The sequence below is a fragment of the Diabrotica undecimpunctata genome, chromosome 2 (assembly GCF_040954645.1).
Source record: "Diabrotica undecimpunctata isolate CICGRU chromosome 2, icDiaUnde3, whole genome shotgun sequence".
NCBI lineage: Eukaryota > Metazoa > Arthropoda > Insecta > Coleoptera > Chrysomelidae > Diabrotica > Diabrotica undecimpunctata.
In genome coordinates, this window is record NC_092804.1 from 99,641,129 (window position 1) to 99,665,873 (window position 24,745).

The 24,745-nt window shown below is 34.7% G+C and overlaps 1 protein-coding gene across 1 annotated transcript in view; it reads right to left on the reverse strand.

Moving 5' to 3' along the window:
- Nucleotides 1-5,355: 5,355 nt before the first annotated feature.
- Nucleotides 5,356-24,745, reverse strand: part of LOC140434754 (uncharacterized) — a 76,975-nt gene continuing 57,585 nt past the window's right edge. Inside the window, exon 2 of the mRNA XM_072523251.1 lies at nucleotides 5,356-5,856. Coding sequence (XP_072379352.1) covers nucleotides 5,495-5,856 — 362 coding nt within the window. The 3' untranslated portion in view covers nucleotides 5,356-5,494. The remainder of the gene's footprint in view (nucleotides 5,857-24,745) is intronic.

The window sequence follows — 24,745 nt, forward strand, 5'->3', positions numbered from 1 at the left end:
CATATTTTGTTCTGGAGTAGTTTGAAAAGTGACTGTTTGTGCTGGTAACACATTTTTTAAGAGAGGCTGGCCTATTACATCTTGAGTACTAATGTTATTAGAAGTGTTTTTATAAGTCGGCTTTTAAAGCTCTTGCTTCTGAGCTTGAACAATTGCAGAACTAAACGAAGTACTTATAGTTATTTCTTTCATCTCTTTGAACTGATTGGGGAGGGAGTCAGAGTAAAATGTATTTTTAACTTCTTTTTGGCCATTTATATTCAAATCAGTACTTTTAACAATGTGTTTACTGGAAGTATTCGCCTTAAATTTTGTATCAAATTTAAAAGCCTGTTTAGCTTCCAGTTTTTCTTCTAAGAAACATAAAGCAGCCATATATTTTTCATAAGTAATATCTACTTCCTCACTTTCGAGAATAGTTTCGTCGTCAGCCAGGTTTTCCAAAGCATCCAAATACGATTTATAAGCTGCCCTAAGCTGAGTAATATATTCCCTAATTCTACAATTAGAGAGGCCTTGTTCATTTGAACTAACAACGTTCGCAATTCTGGCGATATTTCTTTGTGAAACGTGCGTCGTGCATTGCATAAAAATATTCTGCAATTTCTGCCATTTTGAATTGAAGTATATAGAGTATAATAAGAGTGTACCAGACAGAAATGAATGATAAAGAGAATAAAACCTAGCGACCCTTGGAAAGGGTACAAAGAGAAGAGAAAAAATATGTACATAAGAGTGTAATGAGATTATCAGTTTCTTGTTTTTTTTTTGTGTGAAAATTATATTTGGTATCGTGAATTTAATTTAAATTAACACTGAGATAATTTTCATTGATTTAATAAAGCAATTAATATGCAAATACTTTCTAAGAGCAGAGATTATTGTAAAAATTTAGTTTGTGTCATCGTGCGATTTGAATAAAGCAATTAATATGTTAGGGATTAATGACAATAACCGCGGAGAATTTTTGTAAAAATTTATTATTCAGAACAATAGGACAAAATTCCAAATTATTTACCTAGATATGTACCTATGGCGAAACGTGCCGGAGAACAATACAATTAGTTGGGATTATAATAGGTATCTTTGATTGACAAAAGGGCTGGAATTTTTACTACGTCACAGGTATCTATCAACGGGTAATTTTACCTGACTTTCTAACGTCCTTTAACAATAGAATCATAAAATTGGAATTTACACAGATAAGAATTATTAAACAACGATCTATCAATATATCGATTTATCAATACATACGTATATACACACATATATATATATATATATATATATATATATATATATATATATATATATATATATATATATATATCAAAGAACATATACACATATATAGAAATACATAATTTCGAAGGACCAAATTTAATGAGATTTACAGCAGAGATAAGATTTTTTTGAACCTAATTAGATCAAAATATGTTCAATCGAGCATGAGATAAAACAGAGAGAATAAGGATTTACATATGACTCAAAAGTGTACCAAACTATGTAGAATCAAGATTTGAGACAGAGAGATAGAGAGTGAGAGAGAGATTATGATATTATGATTTATATCCGACTCGAATAGACCACAATATGTACAAAAAGGGTGTACATATGTGAAATTATGAATATAATTTCAGTTGATGAGGACTGTATTACATAGGGCTGGTTCAAATAAATTAGGATATGTGGTAAAAGGTTATACAGATTATAGCAAATTAAGTTTATACAAAGTCTTACCAATTCTTCTGCTGCACATACACACACTCGCGGTATTTAGAGGCTTTCAGTCGCGGTTGTTCTTCATACGGGGAAACTGTCCGGTTACCGGTTTCTGAACACGTGTTTCGCGGTATTAACACTTAGATCACGATGTAGAGCACATTTGCGTTTGTACACGATTTAAAATAGTACTTGCGGTATTTTTCGCGTAACTATAAGCGAGAGAGATAATTAGAGTGGAGAAAAAGAGTGGTAAGTCTGTACCAAGCGATAGGTAGCGATAGAGAGATTATACGTCTGCCTAGTAGGACTCAGCAGACGAAAGAGAGGACGACTGTTTCTAGCAACAGTCAGCAGTCAAGAGAGAGTGTCCGTTATCATCGAGAGACAACAGGCAAGAGAGTGTCCTTCTTCTTTGCTATCTTACAACTGTCTGTATTTCTAATGGAGTGGGGTTGAAATGTGAGTAGGAAGGGTTGGAGAACGGGAAATAATTGTAAAATTGTGGTAGAATGGTAGCTAGTAATACAGCGAAAAAATGACATGATTTTTCGCATGTGAAAAAATTGAACAACTACCTTCATTTGATTTAGATGCATCTGTGTATATACATATATGTATGTGTATAATGGAGGGAGAATGGAGGAATTAAGAACGATTGGGAGGGAAAGCATTCTGGGAACGTGTAGTTTAATTGAGTTAAGTAGCTTCTAATCCATGCGTAGAAAGGTTTGGCCGTTCTTGGTTTGTTTAAAAAGAGATTTGGGAACTTTTCTGTAAAACGGTTTTGAATAGTAGGGTTTTTTCAGTTAGACCTGATTTTTGCGGTGTATGCTACACTTAAATAAAGTCTTCTGTCTTCTAGGGACGGTTCACAAACTTCACAATAAATACTTTTTATTGGTGTTGTGCGAAAAACTCCAAATATTATATGTAAAGAGAGATTGTGAAGACTGTCAAGTTTTTAAGCAGTGTCTTAGTGGCTGTAGAATACACAGTAGATCCATAATCTAATTTTGATCTGATTAATGTTCTGTATAACAGTTTTGTGGCGTTTGTATCTGTTAAAAGCTCTTTTGGTAGACTTGACTGCTGTTTTGCATTCACGGTTCCACCAATGGACAAGATTGCGTTGTTTTATGTATCTATGTAGTCTTTCCTATGGCACTTTCTACTGTTTTCGTGATAATTGTAACAAGGTTCTTCAGTGTCTCGTCTATTTGAGGTGATTTTGAATGTGGTCATACTACTTTCGATTAAATTTGAAGAAAGATTCCAGTTAGTGTTTTTTAAATTCCATTTTGGAGTAAATATCTGTCCACATTGGTTTTTGTTATTATGAATAAAAAGTGGATAGTGATTACTGTGTTATAAGAAGTCGAGCCTATCCCACGTGAGCTGTGGGGTTAGACCTGGTTTGCATAACGTAAGGTCTATACATGAAGATTCATCGTTTTGTATATTAAATCTAGTGGACCTGCTGTTGTTTAAGACTGAAAGGTTGGACTGTTCAAATATTTCTTTCATCATTCTTGCCTATAGTAGAAGAACCCAATAAAAAGTTGTGGGCATTAAAATGGGGGAATGTTGGGGAATTTGTTTTAAGAGTTCAGTTAATACTTCTGAGTCTACTTGCGTTGATGAAGGTAGGTATAAGTTACAAACGTAGATATTTGGGCTTGAATTAAGTTTAATGCAAATTGCTTCTAGATTAGTTTGAAGAGAAGTTACTGTGGTTTCAATTGATTTTTTTACAAAAATAGCTACTCCGCCACTGGCTTTTATTGGCTAGTTCGATTTTTGCAGTAATTTTTAAATTAGTTTAAAGCTTGTATTTTTTTATTTGCGAAATAAGTTTCCTGAAGACAAATTATATCTAGATTGTATCTGGCCAGAATTATTTAGAGCATCTAAAGGTTATTGTAGAAACCGTTAATGTTCCACTGCAAAATTGAAAAAAAGCCCGTGTATAATAAATAAAAACTGAAAATTGGGATTGTTACAGAAACTGAGATAACTCACTTTCAGTCTCTGATGCCTCAGTATCCGCGTAAGTCATCTGTAAATGTATTTTTCCAGGTTTTCAACCATTTTCACTAAAGCTTCTAAATCGTTAGTGTAGTTTTTTATGACGCTGACTGGATCCTGTGGATCATAAACTTTTTTGAATAGATCGGATATTTGATTAAAATCAAGAATAAATGAAGAATTTTGCTCTTAGATGAATGTCTTGGCCGGTTCCATGAGTATGTAAGTTGTAGTTTTTTTCTTACTTTTTTTTTGGTTTTTTGGATGGAGCATCATTTGGTTTAACAAACAGGTCTAGACTTGGGATTTCTAGGGTCTAGACTAGTGTAACTATTTCTTCCAAACTGCGTTTTGAGGTATTTTGTGTAGACCGGGTTGTATCTATATTGATGATAGGTTGTGCGGTTGGAGGAGTTTTTGAAGGGTTAGTTGGAAGTATTTTGGCAGGTGCAGATTGAGAATATGATTGGGAGTGGGGGTTTTGGTTATAATTTTCAGAAACCGATATTCGGATTATTTTGCAATTTGCTGCAGTATGGCCTTACCTTTTACATGAAAAACAATGACAACAACATGACAAAAATCCTATAGTTTGTGTTATCATGATTAATTAGTATGGATTCAGGTATTGAGGTAAGCGGTGGTGTGATAAAAATTGTCGTCTAAAACTATAAACGTGGCTGAATTCCGGTAAACTGGCCCTTATCTTGAGAAATGACATGGGAGACATGGTTTTAAAGTCCAATTTTTCAATTTCTTGAGTTAGTAAAGCATGCGGAATTGTGGGAAAAACGTTTGACAGAATTAGTCTTTCTGCTGGAGTGACTAGTTTGCGTGTTTAGACTTGTTATAGTTATAGATAACGAATAAACTGGTTTAGTTTTTGAAAATAAACGTTTGTCATTACTTTAATGTATTCTCCTAGTTTATTATAGATCGTATCACAAACTTCGGGAATTAGTTTTGATATAGCAGACTTTGAAATACGAAAAATATGTAGCAGACTCCTGTAGCTATTACCAATGGCCAGGTATGATAATGTTAACTTTAGTATAATAAGAGGTGGTATCGAATTTCTCATAAATGTACCTATCTTGTGAATTTCAGGACCTACTAAACTAAGCAATATTTCAAAGCTTTCTGGAGACATTCTCACACATAACCTGTATTCAGCAGGATCTTCGAAATAGAGTTCTTTTGAAAATAATTCGGAGCCTCCACATATATTTCTTCTTGCTATCTAGTTTCTCACCCATAATCTCTTTTTTTTAGTAACTTTTCTTCTAATACCTCCAAAAGATGGCATATTAATACATTTGACACTTTAATCAATAGATTCCGTGCACGTTTACGATTCATGTTTAACATTTAACACAATACACATTTATAAATTTTAAGGTTAAATAAACTTAACTTACAAAAAACTTAACTTAAAAATAAGTTTTATAAATATGATTTTTGTTTGATTTTTCAAAAACATTTTTTTGGAAACGATTTTCGAGCCATAGGTCAAAATGTTAATAGAATATTTATACAAGAAAAGTCCTTCAGAACTATAGCTATTTTTCTCATTCTAAATCATACAATAAATAAAATATTCCCGTATTGTATTAGCCATATTTATTAAAGTGCTAATTTTTAAACTCTTAGAAGCAATGATATCAACACTTTTCTATTATCGTAGTTACACAAAATACGCACAGGGATAGTATTAATGTGGAACATAAATTTTTCGCATACATATTTATGACCATTTAAAAAAAGAACCATGTAAATTAACAACATATTTGATCCAATTTAGAATATCGTTGGGTGTGACTGCTGGAGTTGTATTTAGTGGATAAAGAGCGTAATATCCAATCTTGTTATGCCAAGGTAGCGTTTCCTCAATTCCCCCTTGAATTAAAGCAGTGCGAACCACTTGTCCGCAGTTATTCGTGACTAGATTGTAGCTCGATGAAGATTTATATGAGTTCCACCAGGACCGAATCTTACTTTCGTCAATAATTCCACTTTTGTCTATCGTGTACGTTTCATCGGGATATCTATTTTCTAAATCAATATCAGTTTCCAGACTAGGCTGACTAGTACCCGGCTTTTTTAGACCTAAAACAAAAATTATTAGTGAACATGAAAAACAAAAACAAAAATGCTGTTCGATATATTATAGTTTTTGAAGTTATACTTCTATACGCCCGCTCGACGTTGGAAATTTGTACGGCAGTGAATCGATGAAATCATTATGTAAGATAATGAGTAAGAGAGAGACAGAAGATATATTTTCTCTCTCTTCATCTCTCGAGGATAAAAATGTTCCTTTTGTATATATATCCTTAATATAATATTTATTAATATTATTATTTATGTGATATGTTTTGTATTATTTAAATTTTATTTAATATTGTAATGTATTATATTATTTTATTTAATTTCAAAATAATAATCTCAATAAATCACTGTATGACCGAGAGCTGTCAATTTTGAAATACGTTTGTGTCATGTCTAATTGGCAAATATTTTACGTGTTTGGTTCATACGCTGGTGTATGTGAGTTTGAATCCCAATATGAATTCCCTTTTTATTTTTAAAATATTAAAAAACCCCACTTTATTTTTATTAAATATATGTAATATACGCAAAAATGATAAATTTTAAAATAAAATGAAAATTTACAACATAATCCGAGTTGTTGGTCTTATTTCGTTTTTGATTGTACTTCTATACGCTCATTCGATGTTGGAAATTTGTGTGTATTCGTATATACTGAGTGCATCGGCAAAATCATTACATATATGTAAGATATAGGTAAGAGAGACATAAGATATATTTTCTCTCTCTTTCTCTCTCGAGAATAAAAATGCTCCTTTTGTAAACATATTTAATATTTATTTATATTATTATTTTTTTATTAATATTATTATCATGGTAAATTAAACATATGCGTAAGTTGACAATATATTGTCATTTTTAAATACTTATGAATATTGCATTTTAATTTGTATTGTATTATAATATTGAATTATGTGGCAGTGTATTGTATTGTATTTTTATATTAATAACAAAATTAACAATGAATTTTACTGCAGAGAATGTGTAAAAATTTTTTTGCATTCAACTCCTTTTATACATAAATGAAAATAAAAATATATATTTTCATTAAAATATTGATTCAATCCTTCATTTACTTACTATACCCCTATTACAGTTCAAATGTTTATATACAGCAAACGATGCACCATATACCTGTATACCTAATTCTTTTTCTCTTTCTGCTCTCTCTTACCTATAGCATTACTATGTAATGATTGTGCAGATTGACTCCCATATAAATTTGTAACGACGAACGCGTGTATAGAAGTATAACTTCTACCGGCAGTCCCACTGGACTGCCACACCCGTTTTTTTATTTATAAAAAAACCAGCTTAAGTTAGGGATGAGCAACACGCGGCCTGCGGGCCGCTTGCGGCCGTTAAACATTTCTAAAATTGAATTTATTTTATCGATTTTCTCTTGTCAATATATTATTATAAAATACAAATACAACCGAATATAAAATAAAAACATATATGAATATTATAAATTAATATTGTTGTGAATTTATTAATTGTTAAGTCTTTAATTTATAATGTCTTGTTCTTATCTTAATTCATTAAAAAGCACAATTACTGATATTTATTTATTTATCACTAAACATACATAATTTATTTATAAAACGAACGTAACATTTAAATTCGCGAGCGCGTCTTGAGAATTAACTGTTCCTTCCAAATAAAATGTCCTGTTAATATATGCCAGTGCCGTTATCTCGAAAAGTCTTAATTAGACGACGGCGAAACGGTAAAGGCAAACTGGATTTCCCGCATCGGTTCGACCTTGTTCTGGAAGGTCCACTCAGGTAAATAGACGCCTCTCGTAAAATCTAAAACATAGGCATGTGAATAAAAACATGTTTACAGGTTAAAACTATGACTCATATTTTTACGTAACATTGCCCCCCTCTCAAAAGATGGTTCCTCCTGGAACCTTGTCGGGACTAGAACTGGAGCGGTATGCTGGTATCGGCAACTGGACCCTCTTTTACAACTTCCAGTTGTATAAAAATGACAAGGGACGGTTTTCTCTCCGCACCAGTAACTATGCGGATTGCAACAGACTAACACCTGGACTTCGGTGTCTTTAAAGATCTCCTCCACCATATTTCGGATAACCCTCCAATCTAATTGGCGGCACTCCAAGTGTCTTTTGTTACCAGGTAGAAAAGGTAACGTGATGCATCTTGGAGTTTCAAGGTTTTACCGGGAGCTGGCACCTGGCATTGAAGTTCTGCAACTCGACCAAACTTCCTTCGAAACCAACCCTGGTGCGTCTTGGATACTGGCCGTGATGGTAAGGGCCAGCGAGTAGTCATCGGGGAGCGCGAGTAGATCTTGCTTTTCTTCAGTGGTAACACCATGTCTCGCTTTACCGGTACCTCCATAGGCACCCATGAATTCCTCAAACGTGAGGTCAGACACATCTTGGACTTGGTTTACTTCCACTTCTTCATCTACGTCGTGGTCACCTTCGAAAGACGCCAGCCGGTTATGGTGTACTATCATCGGCTTTCCCCTCGGAATCTTGCTTATTCGGTAGATGACATCGTTGATCTTCTCCATGATGAGGTATGGACCTTCCCAAAACTGCTGCAATTTGGGAGAACAACCTTTTCGCTTCTTGGGATTATACAGCCAGACTTTGTCGTTCTTCTTAAAGCAACCCTTTTCGGCTTTTGTATCGTACCGTTTCTTCATTCGGTCGCTAGCGATCTGAAGGTGGGAACAGACCAACTCATGTACATCGTCCATTTTTCTTCGTAATTCGATCACATAATCTTCACCTGCTACATCTTCTCCAGGTCGACACCCAAACTCTAGATCACAAGGTAGTCGCATTTCGCGTCCGAATAGGACTTTGGCTGGTGTCTGGCCTGTTGATTCGTTGACAGCAGATCTGTAGGCCATTGTGAAGAACGGAAGGTATTGGTCCCAGCCTCGCTGATGATCGGACACCATCTTTGTCAAATACTTGCCAACTGTCCTATTCATTCGTTCTACCATACCATCCGATTGCGGATGATACGCGGTAGTTCTCGTTTTCTTCATGCCTAGTCTATCACATATTCCTTGGAATAGATCGCTTTCGAAGTTCCTGCCTTGGTCACTATGGATCTCCAAAGGCACTCCAAATCGGCTGATATATTCTTGGATCAACTTATCTGCAACGGTGGCGGCCTTCTGGTCTGGAAGTGCGTAAATCTCGACCCACTTAGTGAAGTAATCCATTACTACCAACATGTACTTGCCCCCATTTTCACTTTCTGGAAATGGCCCTGCAATGTCCAAAGCTATTCTTTCAAACGGGCTTCCAACATTATATTGTCTCATAGGAGCTCTCCTTTTTCGGTGAGGCCCGTTACTCGTAGCACAAATAGTACATTTCTTACACCAGTCTTTTACGTCGTCGGAACTGTTCATCCAATAAAACCGTTCCCGAATTCGCTGAAGGGTTTTCCTTACACCAAAATGCCCTCCCGATGGACTGTCGTGTAACTGACGAAGTACTTCGGCTATTCTGCTCTTTGGGATCACCAACTGTCTTCTCTTCTCTGAACCGTCATCATTTTCCAGGACTCGTTTAAGCAAGCCATCTTCGATGATAAATGAGTCCCACTGGGCCCAATACGTCTTAACTACTGAGCATAGGTTTGATATTTCCTGCCAAGGTGGTCGACGGTTTTCCTCTTTCCATTTTCGGATTTTCTGTATAACTGGATCTCTCTCTTGTTCTTCCCTGATCTTAGTAGGCGTCCAGTCGTCGTTGACAATCGTCGTTCTTAGCACTGCTGCTTCCTTGGATTCCGTTTTGTTGCAGTGGGAACACTCTGCTGAGCATGGCCTTCTGGAAAGAGAATCAGCGTTTCTGTGGCTAACTCCGGCCCGGTGCTCAATCTTAAAATCGTATTCTTGGAGTCGTTCGATCCACCTGGCTATCTGACCCTCTGGATTCTTAAACTGCATCAGCCACTTAAGGGCGGCATGGTCGGTTCGGATTAGAAACTTTCTGCCATAGATGTATTGATAGAAGTGCTCTACTGATTTAACTACTGCTAGAAGTTCTCTTCTCGTGACGCAATAATTCCGCTCAGGTTTTGAAAGAACTTTACTAAAATATCCGAGGACTCGTTCCTGTCCTCCTTGAATCTGAGACAGCACTCCTCCAATTCCCACATTACTTGCATCCGTATCTAAGATGAACTCTCCTTCTGGCAGTGGATACCCCAAAATTGGTGCTGTTATTAAATGCTTTTTCAACGTTTCAAAGGCATTTTGGCAGTCTATATCCCAGCGGTATTCTCTTGCTTCCTCTGTAAGTCGCGTTAATGGCTTAGCGATATCTGCAAACTTCTTAATAAACCTCCGGTAGTAAGTACATAGTCCAAGAAAACTTCTCACTTGATGTTTGTCAGTTGGTTTTGGCCATTCCTTAATGGAATCGATTTTTCCCTTATCCACGGCCACTCCTTCTTTACTGACTATATGACCCAGATAATTGACTTTACCTTGAAATAGCTGGCACTTCTTGGGGTTTAGCATCAATTGGGCAGCTTTAAGTCGATTAAAAACGTTTTCTAAATTCCTCAAATGATCTTCGAATGTCTCCCCCAAGACGATTATGTCATCTAAATAAACCAGGCATGTTTTCCAAGATAACCCTCTCAACACATTTTCCATAAGCCTCTCAAATGTCGCAGGAGCATTACAGAGTCCAAATGGCATAACGTTGAATTGCCACAATCCAGATCCTGTGGTGAAGGCTGTCTTTTCTTTATCTACTGGGTCCATTTCTACCTGCCAGTATCCAGACTTCAAATCCAAAGTAGAAAACAATTTACTTCCAGCCAATGTGTCCAATGTGTCATCGATCCGAGGCAGAGGATAACTATCCTTCTTGGTAACGTTGTTCAGCAAACGGTAATCCACACAGAACCTCGTCGTTCCGTCTTTCTTCTTAACCAGGACCACCGGAGAGACCCATGGGCTCGTAGAAGGTTCTATCACCCCGTCTTTCTTCATTTCCTGAACAATCGTTTCGGCTTCCTCTCTTTTCGCCTGTGGTAATCGTCGAGCTGTTTGACGAATTGGCTTAGCATTACCAGTGTCAATTTTATGCTCAACAACGGTAGTTCTTCCCGTCTTTCCTCCTTTCGGTACGAAAATATCACGATACTGCCGAAGAAATTCCCTTAATTTCCTTTTCTCCATCTGATTTAGAGACTGTCCTGCAACTGCAACCATTTGGTCGAATTTGTCGTTGGAATTATCAGATGTTGTCGCCTGACGGATTATGGATGTCACAGGTACACAAGTTCCTACCTTTGTCTCTTTCTTGATGGTCACTGGGTAGTCGTTGACATTGATAAGTCTCACAGGAATTTCTTTAGCCGAAGTCACCAATTCCTTTCCAATTATGATTCCACGGCCAACCTCATCGTCGTGGTTCCAAGGCTCCATCATAACAGGTCTCCCTTCGTCCACAATTCCCTGTAGCCGCGCTACTATGATCGTTTCGCTTCTCGCAGGCACGACTGTATCTTCTTTAATGGCTGCTTGCACAGTGTTGTCATTATGTGGATGGAGAAATACTTCCTCGTTGCCAACTTTGATTACCTTATTCTTAAAATCCAATTGGAATCCATGCATATTCATTACGTCCATTCCTAATATAACATTCTCTTCGATGTCAGCAACTATAACAGTATGGACAAACTTTTCTGCTCCAATTCCCAATTGTACCTGGATTTCTCCATGAATGTTGGCATTTTCACCTGCAGCGGTCCGAAGTCGCAACCTCGTTGGTAACAGTTTCTTTCGGCTGTTTATAACTGTCGGGCGTATAATGGTTCTGGTCGCTCCGGTATCCACCAACAACGTATGCTTTTTACCATTTATGTCTCCATCTACATATACACTATCTTCACGACATTTCAAAGAAGCTATTAGTATGAGAGGGTCTTTGGAAAAGTTTTGGGTCGAAGCTGCCCCCCTAAGGTTGACTCGTTCTGGTTTTCCTGATGGTGAGTTTCTTGATTTTATGGTCTTCTTTTTCTTGCATGTCATGCTTTTCATCAAATTAAAGAGCTGGTCAAGTTTATCTTCGTCTCCTTCCTCTTTTACAGTCCTAACTTTACTGTACCCGCCAGAGGCCTGCGTAGCTGACTCGTATTCGAGGGCGGCGGATAGGACATCAACCAGCGTCTTGTGATGAGCTAATCGCAGTGTTCTCTGCATTTCATGATCACGAAGACCATCAATAAACGTTTGAACGGCCAATTTTTCCATCATGTCTTCGGGAGCTGTTGATGATGATGATGATGATAGTGTGTTTGGCATGGAAACCAGTCCTTTTGCCACAGATTTTTAAATGATTTATGTTATGTTTATCAATTAAAAACTTGATTGTACTAAATTTATATTATATATCCGGATGCATATAAGTGATTACATATGAGTTCGTATATAGATTTCTGATTCAATGACAGTAGGTGGGTTATGTTTACTGGAAGTTGCACATTACTTTTAACTAGGTTTTCATAAAACGTAGATGAGAGTGCTTTATTTTTAATACATCCAAACAGGATGTGATTAACATCACACTGGGAAATATTATCGCATAAACACTTTCCTGATTCTATAATGTTTAATCTAGCCAGGTGAGCAGGAACAGCACCGTGACCAGTTTTTAATCTTGTGATAGTTGCTGCTGATCGTTTAGATATATTATAATGGAATATGTGTGGTAATTCTGTTAGGGATGGTAACGTAGGATGGATCTTGTAATAATGATTATTTGAAGTATTCGCCAATATTTTCCATCTGTCTTGCCAGTTAAAATTTATTTTTTTAGTATAAAAATTGATTAGGTCTGATACTGTGTAAATATGTTCTTGTATACCTGAATGAGTAGAATCCTTAGCGAGCTCGTCTACTATTTCATTACCTTTTATCCCGGAGTGACTTTTTGCCCAAATAAATGTTATATCTTTGTTTCTCATTTTTTGTTTAATGTCACATATCAGCTCACATGTTTTATGGTTTAACTCAGTATTATTAAGTCCACTAAGAATTGACTTAGAGTCTGAGATGATCACAGCATCTTGCAAATTTGCGTGCTCTAGCCAATCCAGAGCTTTCCTAATAGCTACCGCTTCTGCAGTGTAAATAGAGCAATGTGGAGGAAGCTTTATTTTAAGTGATTTGTTTTTGGAAGGAATATACACTGCAGACCCTACTTTCCCATCGTTCAGTTTAGAACCATCTGTGTAAATTATAGTTTCATTAGTATATTCACTCAATATGGAGTTCAACAGCTTGTTATTTATTTGATGTGAATCTGAATATTTCGGAAATATAATATTTAATTTTTTTAAGATTGTATTAAATTCTAATTTATAAGATGGTTTAATATAATTTGTTGAAAGTGTAACCGGTAAATCATTGGTTTCCAGAAAGGCATCTGCTAATGGTGGTGAATTTTTTATTCTCCAATAATTGTTTACTAGATTTTGAATGGATAACTCATACAGCATACTTAGTAGGCCACTTGTTCTAGCCCTTAATTTTAATACATATTTTGTTGCTAATAAATTTCTACGATATTCTAATGGCATTTCATTACTTTCAGCAAGTAACAGGGGACATGGTGTTGATTTCATAGCACCCAAAGTTAATCTCAAACTTTTAAACTGAATACGATCTATTTTTAGTAAATGTGTTTTGCTTGCTGATCCGTATAACACACATCCGTAATCCAAAATTGATCGCACGTAGGTCCTGTAAAACATCAATGCAACTTTGGGATCAGCACCCCATTTTCTGCAAGTGACACATTTAAGAAGATTAATGCCTTTCTCACATCTTTTTTTTACATATTGGACATGTTTAGACCATAGTAATTTGGGGTCTAGGATTATACCAAGATATTTATATTCAGTGACAACGGGTATATCATATCCTGACAGGTGTAGACTATCAGGCGTACGTAACCTATGTCTTGTAAATATCATAATGGCAGATTTTTCTGGGGATATAGTAAGTTCGTGGTCTTTAGTCCAATTATCTACTAGTTTCATGATGTGTTCCAGGACCTCCACACAATCGTCATATGAATCACGGACGGAGTAAATACATATATCATCGGCGTACTGTATACATTTTATGGAATCAACAAAAATGTCGTGTATACTTGCCGAAAATATGTTGAAGAGAATTGGGCTTAATACAGACCCCTGTGGTAATCCTGTATGAGTTATTCGTGGACCATATAACTGATTACTATGGTCTCTGATATATAAAGTTCGGTTGCTAAAAAGATTAACTATATTAGCGGATAAATTTGTGGAAAACCCCAGTTTGCATAACTTTGAATGCATTACTGTTAAATTAACACAGTCGTAAGCGCCTTTAAGGTCTAGAAAGAAACATGCTAAATATTTATTTTTTGAAAAATTTAGTTGGATATCTGTTGTTAAGTGACTTATTGCATCTAGTGTTCCCAGACCAGATCGAAATCCGTATTGAGTGCTTGGCAAAAGATTATAGTGTTCGACTGTCCAGTTAAGACGATTTTTAATAATTCTTTCGAAAGTTTTTGTTATACAAGACAATAGAGAAATGGGTCGATAAGACGATGAGAGAGTTTTGTCTTTGTTGGGTTTGATAAAAAGACATATAATTGTTTCTTTCATTTTGTCAATGTAATTTCCTTTCAAAAGCCAATCATTAAATATTTTTAATAAATGATTTTTTGCCTTATCGGGAAGGTGGTTAATTATGGAATAAGTAATATAATCTTTCCCGGGCGCAGTAGATTTTGATATTTTAATAGCTGCATCCAGTTCTTGGATGTTTATTGGATTTTCTAGTAATTTAAATTTACTGGAATTGCATATTGATACGTGTTTTAATTGGTCTTGAACGTATGGTGGAGCGAACTTGTCAAGTAACTCTTCTATTAGCTCTGTTGAAATTGGTTGTGTCTTTGAATGATAATTTTTGTTAGCCATTTTATTAACAAATTTCCATATTTTGTTGAGCGGTGTATTTTTATTGATAGTATTTACAAAGTTGATCCAAGATGTTTTTTGTTTTTTCATAAAAACAACTTTGCATTTGGCTTGGATGTGTTTAAATTTTAGATAATTTTCAAGATTTGAGACAATATTATACTCTCGAAAAGCTTTTTTTCGACACGATATTAAATTTTTACATTCGTCGTCCCACCATACGGGAAGACCGGATTTTGGTTGAAATGATTTTTGAGTAATCATAGCAGAGTCTGCAGCTTCGCTAATTGTTTTTATTAAGTTATTAAACATTTCCAAAGATGTAACATCTATAGAATGAGTATCTAGAAGGCATTTTTCTAAGTAATTTTCAAATATAGACCAGTTCGCTGAAGACTCTTTCCATTTTGTGGAGGTATGGATTGTTCTTGGGGAATATTTCAAATCTAGGGTGATTTGGATAGGGATGTGGATTGTACCTAGTGAGTCATTTAGAGGATTCCAGGTAGTAAAGCCTGTTAAATGAGGAGATACTAATGTTAAGTCTATCATTGAAGGACGTTCGTTTGGTCTGGATATTTTGGTTGGTCTTCCGTCATTGAGTAAAATTAGATTAGTATTGTCTAAAGCGTCAGCTAAAATATTACCTTGTGCACTATCCTGTATGGAACCCCACCTACAGTGATGACTATTAAAGTCGCCCCCAATTAAAACTCTGCCTTTAATTTGTCCAAATAAATTTTCCCAATCTTTGGATGAGACATATATTTTAGGAGGTTTGTAAACACATACTATTGATAATTTAACTTGTTCTAGAAAAACACCGCAAACCTCTATATTTGGATTATAATTTGTTTTGAATTTTATATCTGAAAAGGAAATGTTGTTTGCAACTAAAACAGCAACGCCTCCATAGCCATCACGTCGATCAACTCTAACATTATTAAAACCTTTAATATATAAATTTTTATTTTGTGACAACCAAGTTTCGTTCAGAAGAATGACATCAATTGTATGACTTTCTAGAAAATTAAGCAAATTAGTCTTTTGTTTTATAATAGATTGGCAGTTCCACTGAAGAATATTAAGTGTTCTATGATTCCCCATCACTATCGTTGTCTGATAAACAAGAAAGTATATTTCTGATTTCATTTTGAGTGACTTTTTGGAATTCAACTGAGACTAGTTTGGGGTCAATTTGTTTAATTATTCTTTCTAAAGCAAATGGAATTTCTTGTAGAATTTGTAATTGTATTTTTTCTTTATATGCTATAAACTCATTACGATAAGGGTTAGGAATTATAGGATGTGACACTGATTTTGTTTTAGAAGTTGAAGGAAATTGTAAGGCAGTTTTACATTGAGTCGGGGATATGGCTTTTCGTTTAAGAGGATTAGAAGTTTGTTTAGGTTTAGGAACGAATGAATTGTTTGCTGTACGGTCATTTGCCGCAGTCGGGAGTTGGGGAAAGTTATTTAGGTTACTAAGCAATTCAAATTTATTATGTGTCGTGATTTTGGCATAGGATGGATTTTTTGCTAAAAACTCAGCTTCTTTAAATGTAGTATTCTCAATCGCCATTATTTTTTTAATATTATATTGATGTTGATAAGCTGGGCATTGTTTCGTTAGAGTCGTATGATCGTTTGTTTTATAGTGAAGACAATATTGTGAGTTACTACAACGGGAGTTGTCTTCGTGTTCTTTGCCACAATTTTTGCATAAGCTGAAAGTGGACTTACACTGTCTGAGAGTATGACCAAATTTAAAACAATTTAAACACTGTACCACAGGGTATATGTATTGTTCAACTTGAAACCTTACCAAATCTAACGTAATATATTGAGGAATAATATTTCCTTCAAATGTTAAAATTACCATTTGCCTAGGAACAAAAATAGTTTCATTATCTGAATCAATAAGTTTTCTTTTCATACGTCTTACCTCGGTTATTTTTTGGTCGGAAATAATATTATTCATCATATAATTTTCGTCCAAAAAAGTATCAACTTGTCTAATTATTCCTTTTTTGTGATTAAAAAAATTCGGAATGTAAGCAATAAATTTGTTAGAAATAATTATGTCGTGATTGACTAAACTATTTGCACAAGTGTAAGAATTAAAAATTACTTTCACTTTATTTCTACCGACGAGTTTAATATCGACAACATCTTTCTTAAAAAAGTTATTAATGAATAAATAATGACCTACTCGGACTGGTGATAAACGTTTAATATTTGGGTCGATGGACTCGACAAAAACAAAAAACGGGCCTTTATCAGAGGATTTATACCTATTATTTAAATCAAAACGGGCACTTACTGCCTCCATATTTTCACCTTTATCAGGGGGTGGCTTTTCGCCACCCGAAGAATCATCCATTTTTAAATATAAAGAACAATCCTACCTTGTTTTATTATTCCTTACTATTTAAAAAACTAAACTTTAACTGCTTAGAAATTGAAAACTAATTAGCACTTAATTGATGTGGACACTATCGATGCCAGCACACAACTGTCGGGAGCTGTTGGATAAGCATATCGTACTAATCTGGCAATATCTACCTCATATTCTTGAAGAGCTTCATCTTTCTTCTGTCTACGATTTTTAAGCTGTGACTGATATACATGCTCCAAATGTTCGTGGCCATATCGCATATTTAACCTCTTCTTCAGTTGTTCGAAATCATCGGTCTCCTCTACGGCTATGGTCTGAAGCACATCTAAGGCATCTCCTCGAAGAGCGATAGTCAGGTTTACAGCCTTTTCTTTTTCAGACCATCCATTTGCTCTTGCGGCTGATTCGAACTGTTTCATGTAGTTGTTCCATGATGATTTTCCGTCGAAAGTTGGGACTTTCACATGGACAGAACCTCCACTTCCTTCAAATTTCGGCCGTATTTCCAACTTACATTTAGTCTCGTCTTCTTTTGTCTCTACTGTAATTGGATTGTTTCCTCTCTCTGCCGTCCCTGTTTCCTCCAGCTTCTTTTCCATCTCTTTCCATATCTTTTCTTCGAAGGCCAACATATCGGCAGCAACTTGGTTTTTTAACGAAGATATTCTATCGTCCAGGGCAGACATCTCAGAAGTGACTTTAGAGATTTCCGAAGAGATGTTAGCAGAGACTTTGCTTTCCAGCGAAGAAATCTCGTTAGAAACTTTGTTTTCTAATGAGGCGATGTCGCCGGAAACTTTCGAAATATCGCCAGAAACTTTGTTCTCTAATGATGCGATGTCACCAGAAACTTTGGCTACATCACCAGAAACTTTGGCTACATCAGAAGAAACTTTCGAAATATCGTCAGAAACTTTGTTCTTTAATTTCGAAATCGACGAGATAACAGCATCTTTAAATATATAAGTCTCTGGATCTAGTCCTTCTTCTAGCAAAGCGTTCTTTAGTCGTTGAACTAACTCAGCCTTTTTTCTGGTAGAAGCTAATTCTCTGTCTTCGAGATGTCTTCTTAAATTAGTCACTGTCAGCTCATAAATCGTCGTCATTTTCACAATTTATTTTATATTCACTTGTATTATTATTATAAGTCTAATTTATGTTCGATCTCACTTCTGCCACCATTTGTTGTGAATTTATTAATAGTTAAGTCTTTAATTTATAATGTCTTGTTCTTATCTTAATTCATTAAAAAGCACAATTACTGATATTTATTTATTTATCACTAAACATACATAATTTATTTATAAAACGAACGTAACATTTAAATTCGCGAGCGCGTCTTGAGAATTAACTGTTCCTTCCAAATAAAATGTCCTGTTAATATATGCCAGTGCCGTTATCTCGAAAAGTCTTGAGTAGACGACGGCGAAACGGTAAAGGCAAACTGGATTTCCCGCATCGGTTCGACCTTGTTCTGGAAGGTCCACTCAGGTAAATAGACGCCTCTCGTAAAATCTAAAACATAGGCATGTGAATAAAAACATGTTTACAGGTTAAAACTATGACTCATATTTTTACGTAACAATATAATATATTAATATATTATATTTTATCAACAATTAATAAATTAATGTAGTTGTTTGTTATATTTTATCTATGTATTTTGTCATAATTTATATTTCTATGACATCCAGCAGTCTGTAAATTTAAACTTGACTTTTAAAACAGTTGACCTTCCTGGAGGGGCAGTGAAAGGGAAATATATCCACATATGCAAGATCACGCTCCTCTGACGTAGGCTATAAACGCTTGTAGTTGTGAATCAAATCCGCACTCGCTGCAGATTGTCAAAAAGATAATAAGAGTTTTTTATTCAAAATTAATTTTTAACTTTCAAATTTTAAATCCATATCGGAAAAGCAAACAAAATACGGAAGGTTGCGGATGAGCACAGGCATTTCCAAGAAAAATTAAAATTTGATTATTTTTTCACTTTCGTCAAAGATAAAAATGTATGCTTAATATGCATAGATACTATCGACATTAAAAGAATATAACATAAAAAGGTATTACGATACAAAACATGAACAACAATATAAAAACTGAACAGTTCTACTCCGGATAGATAAGTTTAATCAAATAGAGAAAAATTTGGGAAAACAACGGGCTATTTTTAAAAATAAAGTTATATTCTCAAATACCTCACTAAAGGCTACTTTTCTTATCAGTCAAATACTGGCAAAAAATGAAACTCTTCCGGATGGAGAGGTGATAAAAGAATGTCTTGTTCCTCTTGCAGAAATAGCATTTTCTGATAATATAAATATTATGTCAAACATTACTTTATTAAGATTCACCATTACAAGGAGAATTAAAGACTTGCCCGAGTACATAACAACAATGCTTCGTAAACGCATTGCAAAATTCGAATATTGTTATTTGGCTCCTGATGAAAGTTTTGATATTAGCGATAAATAAGAAACCGAAGAACAAAAGGCCTAATTATTGACTTTAAATCCTACAGTCAAAGAACGTGCTATTTGAGCTTGAAAGGGAAATATTCTTTAATTAAAGTTTAATCAATGCACAGGCCTCAACTGATGATAAACCAGAGGAAATAAAAGAACAGTTCTTCGAAGACCTAGAGCAAGCCTACAGGAGATGTCCCAGGAATGACATTAAGATTGTATTAGGTGATTTGAATGCAAGATTAGGAGGAGAGCGAGTTTTCATGACCACGTTAGGAAAGCATAGCCTACAAAACATCAGTAGCGATAATGGATTACGACTGGTAAACTTAGCAGCAGCACTCAATATGATAGTCGCTAGCATCTATTTTGAATACACGAATATGCACAAGGTAACCTGGAGCTCTCCTGATGAAAAAACAACGAGTCAGATTGATCACATCTTAATAGATTCAAGACATTGAACAGACGTAATAATCTGCAGAAGTTATAGAGGCGCAAACATAGACTCTGATCATTGCCTAGTGATCTTAACATTGAGGGCTAGAATTTCAAACACCAGTAAAAAAAATAAAATAGATACAAAAAATAAAATGTGCAAAAGCTGAGAGATGCGAAAATTGAAGAACGATGCTCGAAAAACATCACCAACAGGCTAAGGAATCAAAATGTAAATGAAGAAGGCCAGACTCCTACTGGACCATAATAAAGGAAGGCATTGAAGCAGCAGCGAAAAATGAAATAGGAACAGAAATTTGTGCCCGTAAAAATCATTGGTTTGACGAACAGAAAAAATGAAGCCTACAGAAAGATGCTTACCCAACGAACTAGAACAACTGTAGAAAATTACCAGACAAAGAGAAGAGAAGGAAAGAGGAGATACAAAAGAAAAAAACAAAACCACCTAAATACGGAAATGTATATAAAACCTTAAGAGAGAGAAAAATTCAGAGCATTCTATAAGAAAGTTAACATCAACAGAAAAGAATTCAAGGCAACCACAAGACAATGTCGAAGTCAGAATGGCGACATATTAACAACAAGGAAAGATGTATTGAGTAGATATAAGTTATTCTTTAACCAGGTACTTAATATAGAGGAAGAAGAAGTAAACCTGAAAGACTAAAGAGATCAGGTAAGAGAAGCAAATGAGAGGGAAGAGGAACCACCAACGAGTCTTGATGTTAAAGATGCAGTTAAAAAACTAGCCAGAATCAAATCACCCGTAATAGATAATCTCCCAGCTGAACTATATAAAGAAGGTGGCCATGATACCATTATGGCATTACAGCAGCTTATAAAAGAAATATGGACACAGAAATTCCTCCCCAATGATTGGAATATTGGAATGCTTTGCACCATATACAAAAAAGGAGATATCTTTGAATGCTCTAACCACAGAGGAATTACGCTTCTAAATGCAGCGTATAAAATATTTTCCACAGTATTATGTCACCGTATGCCACCATGTGCAGAACGGATAGTAGGAAAATACCAGGCTGGTTTCAGAGGTTTAAATCTACAATTCATAACATTGCATCCCTGAAACAAATTTTGGAAAAAACACTGAAAAATGGCATTGATACTCATCACATATTTATATACTACAAAGCGGCCTACGACTCTGTTAATAGAAGAGAAATGTTCAAAGCAATGAAAGAGCTATATCAGTTGGTAAATTTAACAAAACTACCTCTTAAAAATGTTGAATGTAGAGTACGAATTCAGGGGGAACTGGCTGAACCTTTTAAAACAAATAATGGGCTGCGACAGGGAGACCATCTCTCCTGTATACTGTTCAAGTTGACTCTGGAAAAAGTAATACTTATATCACAGATCATCACCACCACTGGTTCAATGTATAATAAAACAGTGCAAATCCTGGCCTATGCTGATGATATCAATGTTGTTGGGAGAACGGAAAACGCTGTACGAGAGGCATATGTAGCATTAAGAGAATCAGCTACAAAAATGGGTTTAATAATAAACACCAACAAAATGAAGTATCCTAAGTAGAAAATCCTACGACCACTCGTTATAGTAAACGACGTCATCGAAGCAGTGAACGAATTTGTATACCTGGAAGCGCTCCTTAACACTGAAAATAATACTACCGCAAAGATAAACCGCAGAATTTGTGCGGCCAACAGATGCTGTTTTGAGCTCAATTTCCTCCTTAAATCCACAATTATATCGAGAAATACAAAAATAAAACTCTACAAAACAATAATACGCAAAGTCCTAACATACGGTTCGGAGACCTGGACTCTAACAAAAAATAATGAAAACATGTTAGGATGTTTCGAAAGAAAAGTACTAAGGCGAATCTGTGGAGCAGTGAATGACAATGGAGTGTGGAGAAAACGATACAACTTTGAATTTTATAGAATATACCAGGAACCTGATATCGTAAAACATATTAAGATAGGACGTCTTTGGTGGATAGGACATGTAATGCGGATGAAACAAAATAACCCAGCTAGAAAAACGCTTCTTGATAGACCCATTGGTCAGAGAAAAAGAGGAAGACCCACAACAAGGTTCCTTGATAACAACGATGAAGACATGAGAAATATGGGAATACGTGCTTGGCGTAGAAAGGCGATGGAGAGGGACGACTGGAGAGACATTTTTGGGGAGACTAGGACCCACGCAGTATTGTAAATCCAGAATGATGATGATGATTGCATAATTCACCAGGAAAATTTGTGTGCAAAAAGATTGAGTTTGCCACATGCCATAGTACCAATAATTAAACTAATCAATTTTATAAAGTCGCACGCCTTAAATCACCGTAAATTTAGAGAATGCCTGAAAAAATTAGAAACTGAATATGGCAACGTGGTTTTTAATACCGAGGTACGTTGGCTTAGTAGAGGTGCAATGTTAAAAAGAGTATACAACTTAAAAAGCGAAATACAATTGTTCTTGTATATGAAGGGATATACCTTTCCTCATTTTGGTCATAAATAATGATCTTGTGGAACTTTAAGACCAGTTTATTGAAAATTTCAGGGCCTTTAGCGCAAATTAAAATTGCGGAAACAACATCTTTTACAGAATAATGTACTTTCTACATTTAGAAAAAGAAATCATTACTACTTCTCAAAAAAAAAGCATAATAGCGGTCTCTATGAAAATATTTTCCTCGCCATTTAATATCGTTGTGAATACAGTTCCCGAAGACTTTCAATTGAAAGTGATTGACATGCAGAATAATACCGATTTAAAAAATGTCTTGTTTTCAGTAAACATAGAAAATTTTTATAAATCTTATGTGAGCCGTGAGAAATTTCCTTTTTTTTAACAAAAGATGCAAAGCAAATGATGTCTCTGTTCGGAAGTACGTATGTCTGCAAACAATCATTTTCAAACACGAAATTAATCAAAAAGACCACCGATCAAGACTGAGTGATGCACAAATAAAAAGCTTGTTACGTGTAGCTACTTCATCAATTCCTGCTGATATTGATCAGCTTGTATCGAAAAAACAGTGCCAAAGTTCTCATTCAAAATTTCAAGTAAATTCGTTTGTCTGTTCTTTTCTTGCTTGTTTTTATTTTACATTAAAATTTGTATATGAAATCTTTTTACATACAATTATAATAAATTTTTTTTTAAATTGTATATTTTTTTATTCTAATGTTCATTATAAATAAAGTTTTTGTAAATTATTAAAGTGTTACTTTATTCGCTCCGTGCAGCTGAACAGGTGTCGCCCTCTATAGGTTATCAAAAATAAGATTTACACCATTGTAAACATGTATAAATATACAGGAATAAGATTAAAAAATTGTAATTAATTCTAATTATTGTCAAGTATATTAATTATTTACATATAAATAACGTTATCTTAGTATTTATGTATTACCAATAGATTTGTTTAGGTTCAAATTTGGATGATATTTTTACAAACACAATAAGTTAAATTTATAGATTATAAACATTTTACAAGAATATTATTTTATTTTTTTAACAATACTATAATACCAATTTATATAATTTATATTTATTATACCAATTTATATATTTACAGATATTATCTGTGCTAAAAATGGTTTAGGTAATTATTTGAATAATGATTTTTGAAGATTCTAAACCTAACCTCACTTTTTGCAAATTGTAAATACAAAGTTGCTCTTTTATATATACAAATTAAGTAAGTTTGTTTTATATTTCAATTCGAAATGCCTTCAAGGAATAATATCCATAACTGAATTTTTCTTTAAATTTCAAGACTGAACATATGGAATTATTGGTAATACATATTTTCTTCTTAATAATATAAATATTGTTCAGATTTAATGCTGCAATCCACAGTCTACACTTGCTTTTTATGATTTTCACCAGGAAATCGATAAAGTGCAACCACTTTTACTATTACCAAAGAATATAGACGCATATGCGTCTATATTCTTTGCTATTACTGTAGCAAGAGTAGGTTGTGATGCAACAAATATTGACTACCATAGTTTTAAATAATTATATGTATAATTATAAAAATCTTACGGTGATTAAAAATTTGGCCGATATGAGTGCTTTAGTTGTGACGTGTATCCCCTTCCGTCAGCTGCACAGAACGAATTTGCGGCCCGCCAAAAAATTTTAAAATGCACCCCTGGCTTAAGTTATAAAAACGAAAATTATTCTTTTAGCATCAGTAAAATTGTTTACTTTATGTAGGAGGACAATATAAAATATATGTTGTTGTATTTACTTTAGGAATGGAATATTGATTGTATTAGCAGAAGTGTTGGCAAAATCTTCTGATGCGTGATGTTGATAGGCAAAATATTACGAGATAAAATAAAACTCTATTTAAATAATGACATCTCGTGTAATAAAATATTCCAAATTTCGAAGATTAATTACATTGAGTCTCAAAGTGAGAAAACTACTGACTTTACTACAGTGGTAAGAGCATTTGATTTATGTAATTAGGATACCCCCACCATCCAAAGAAAAAATTCAGTCACGCATACACAAACTCAAAAATAACAAAATATTAGGGATAGTGGCCGAATTCT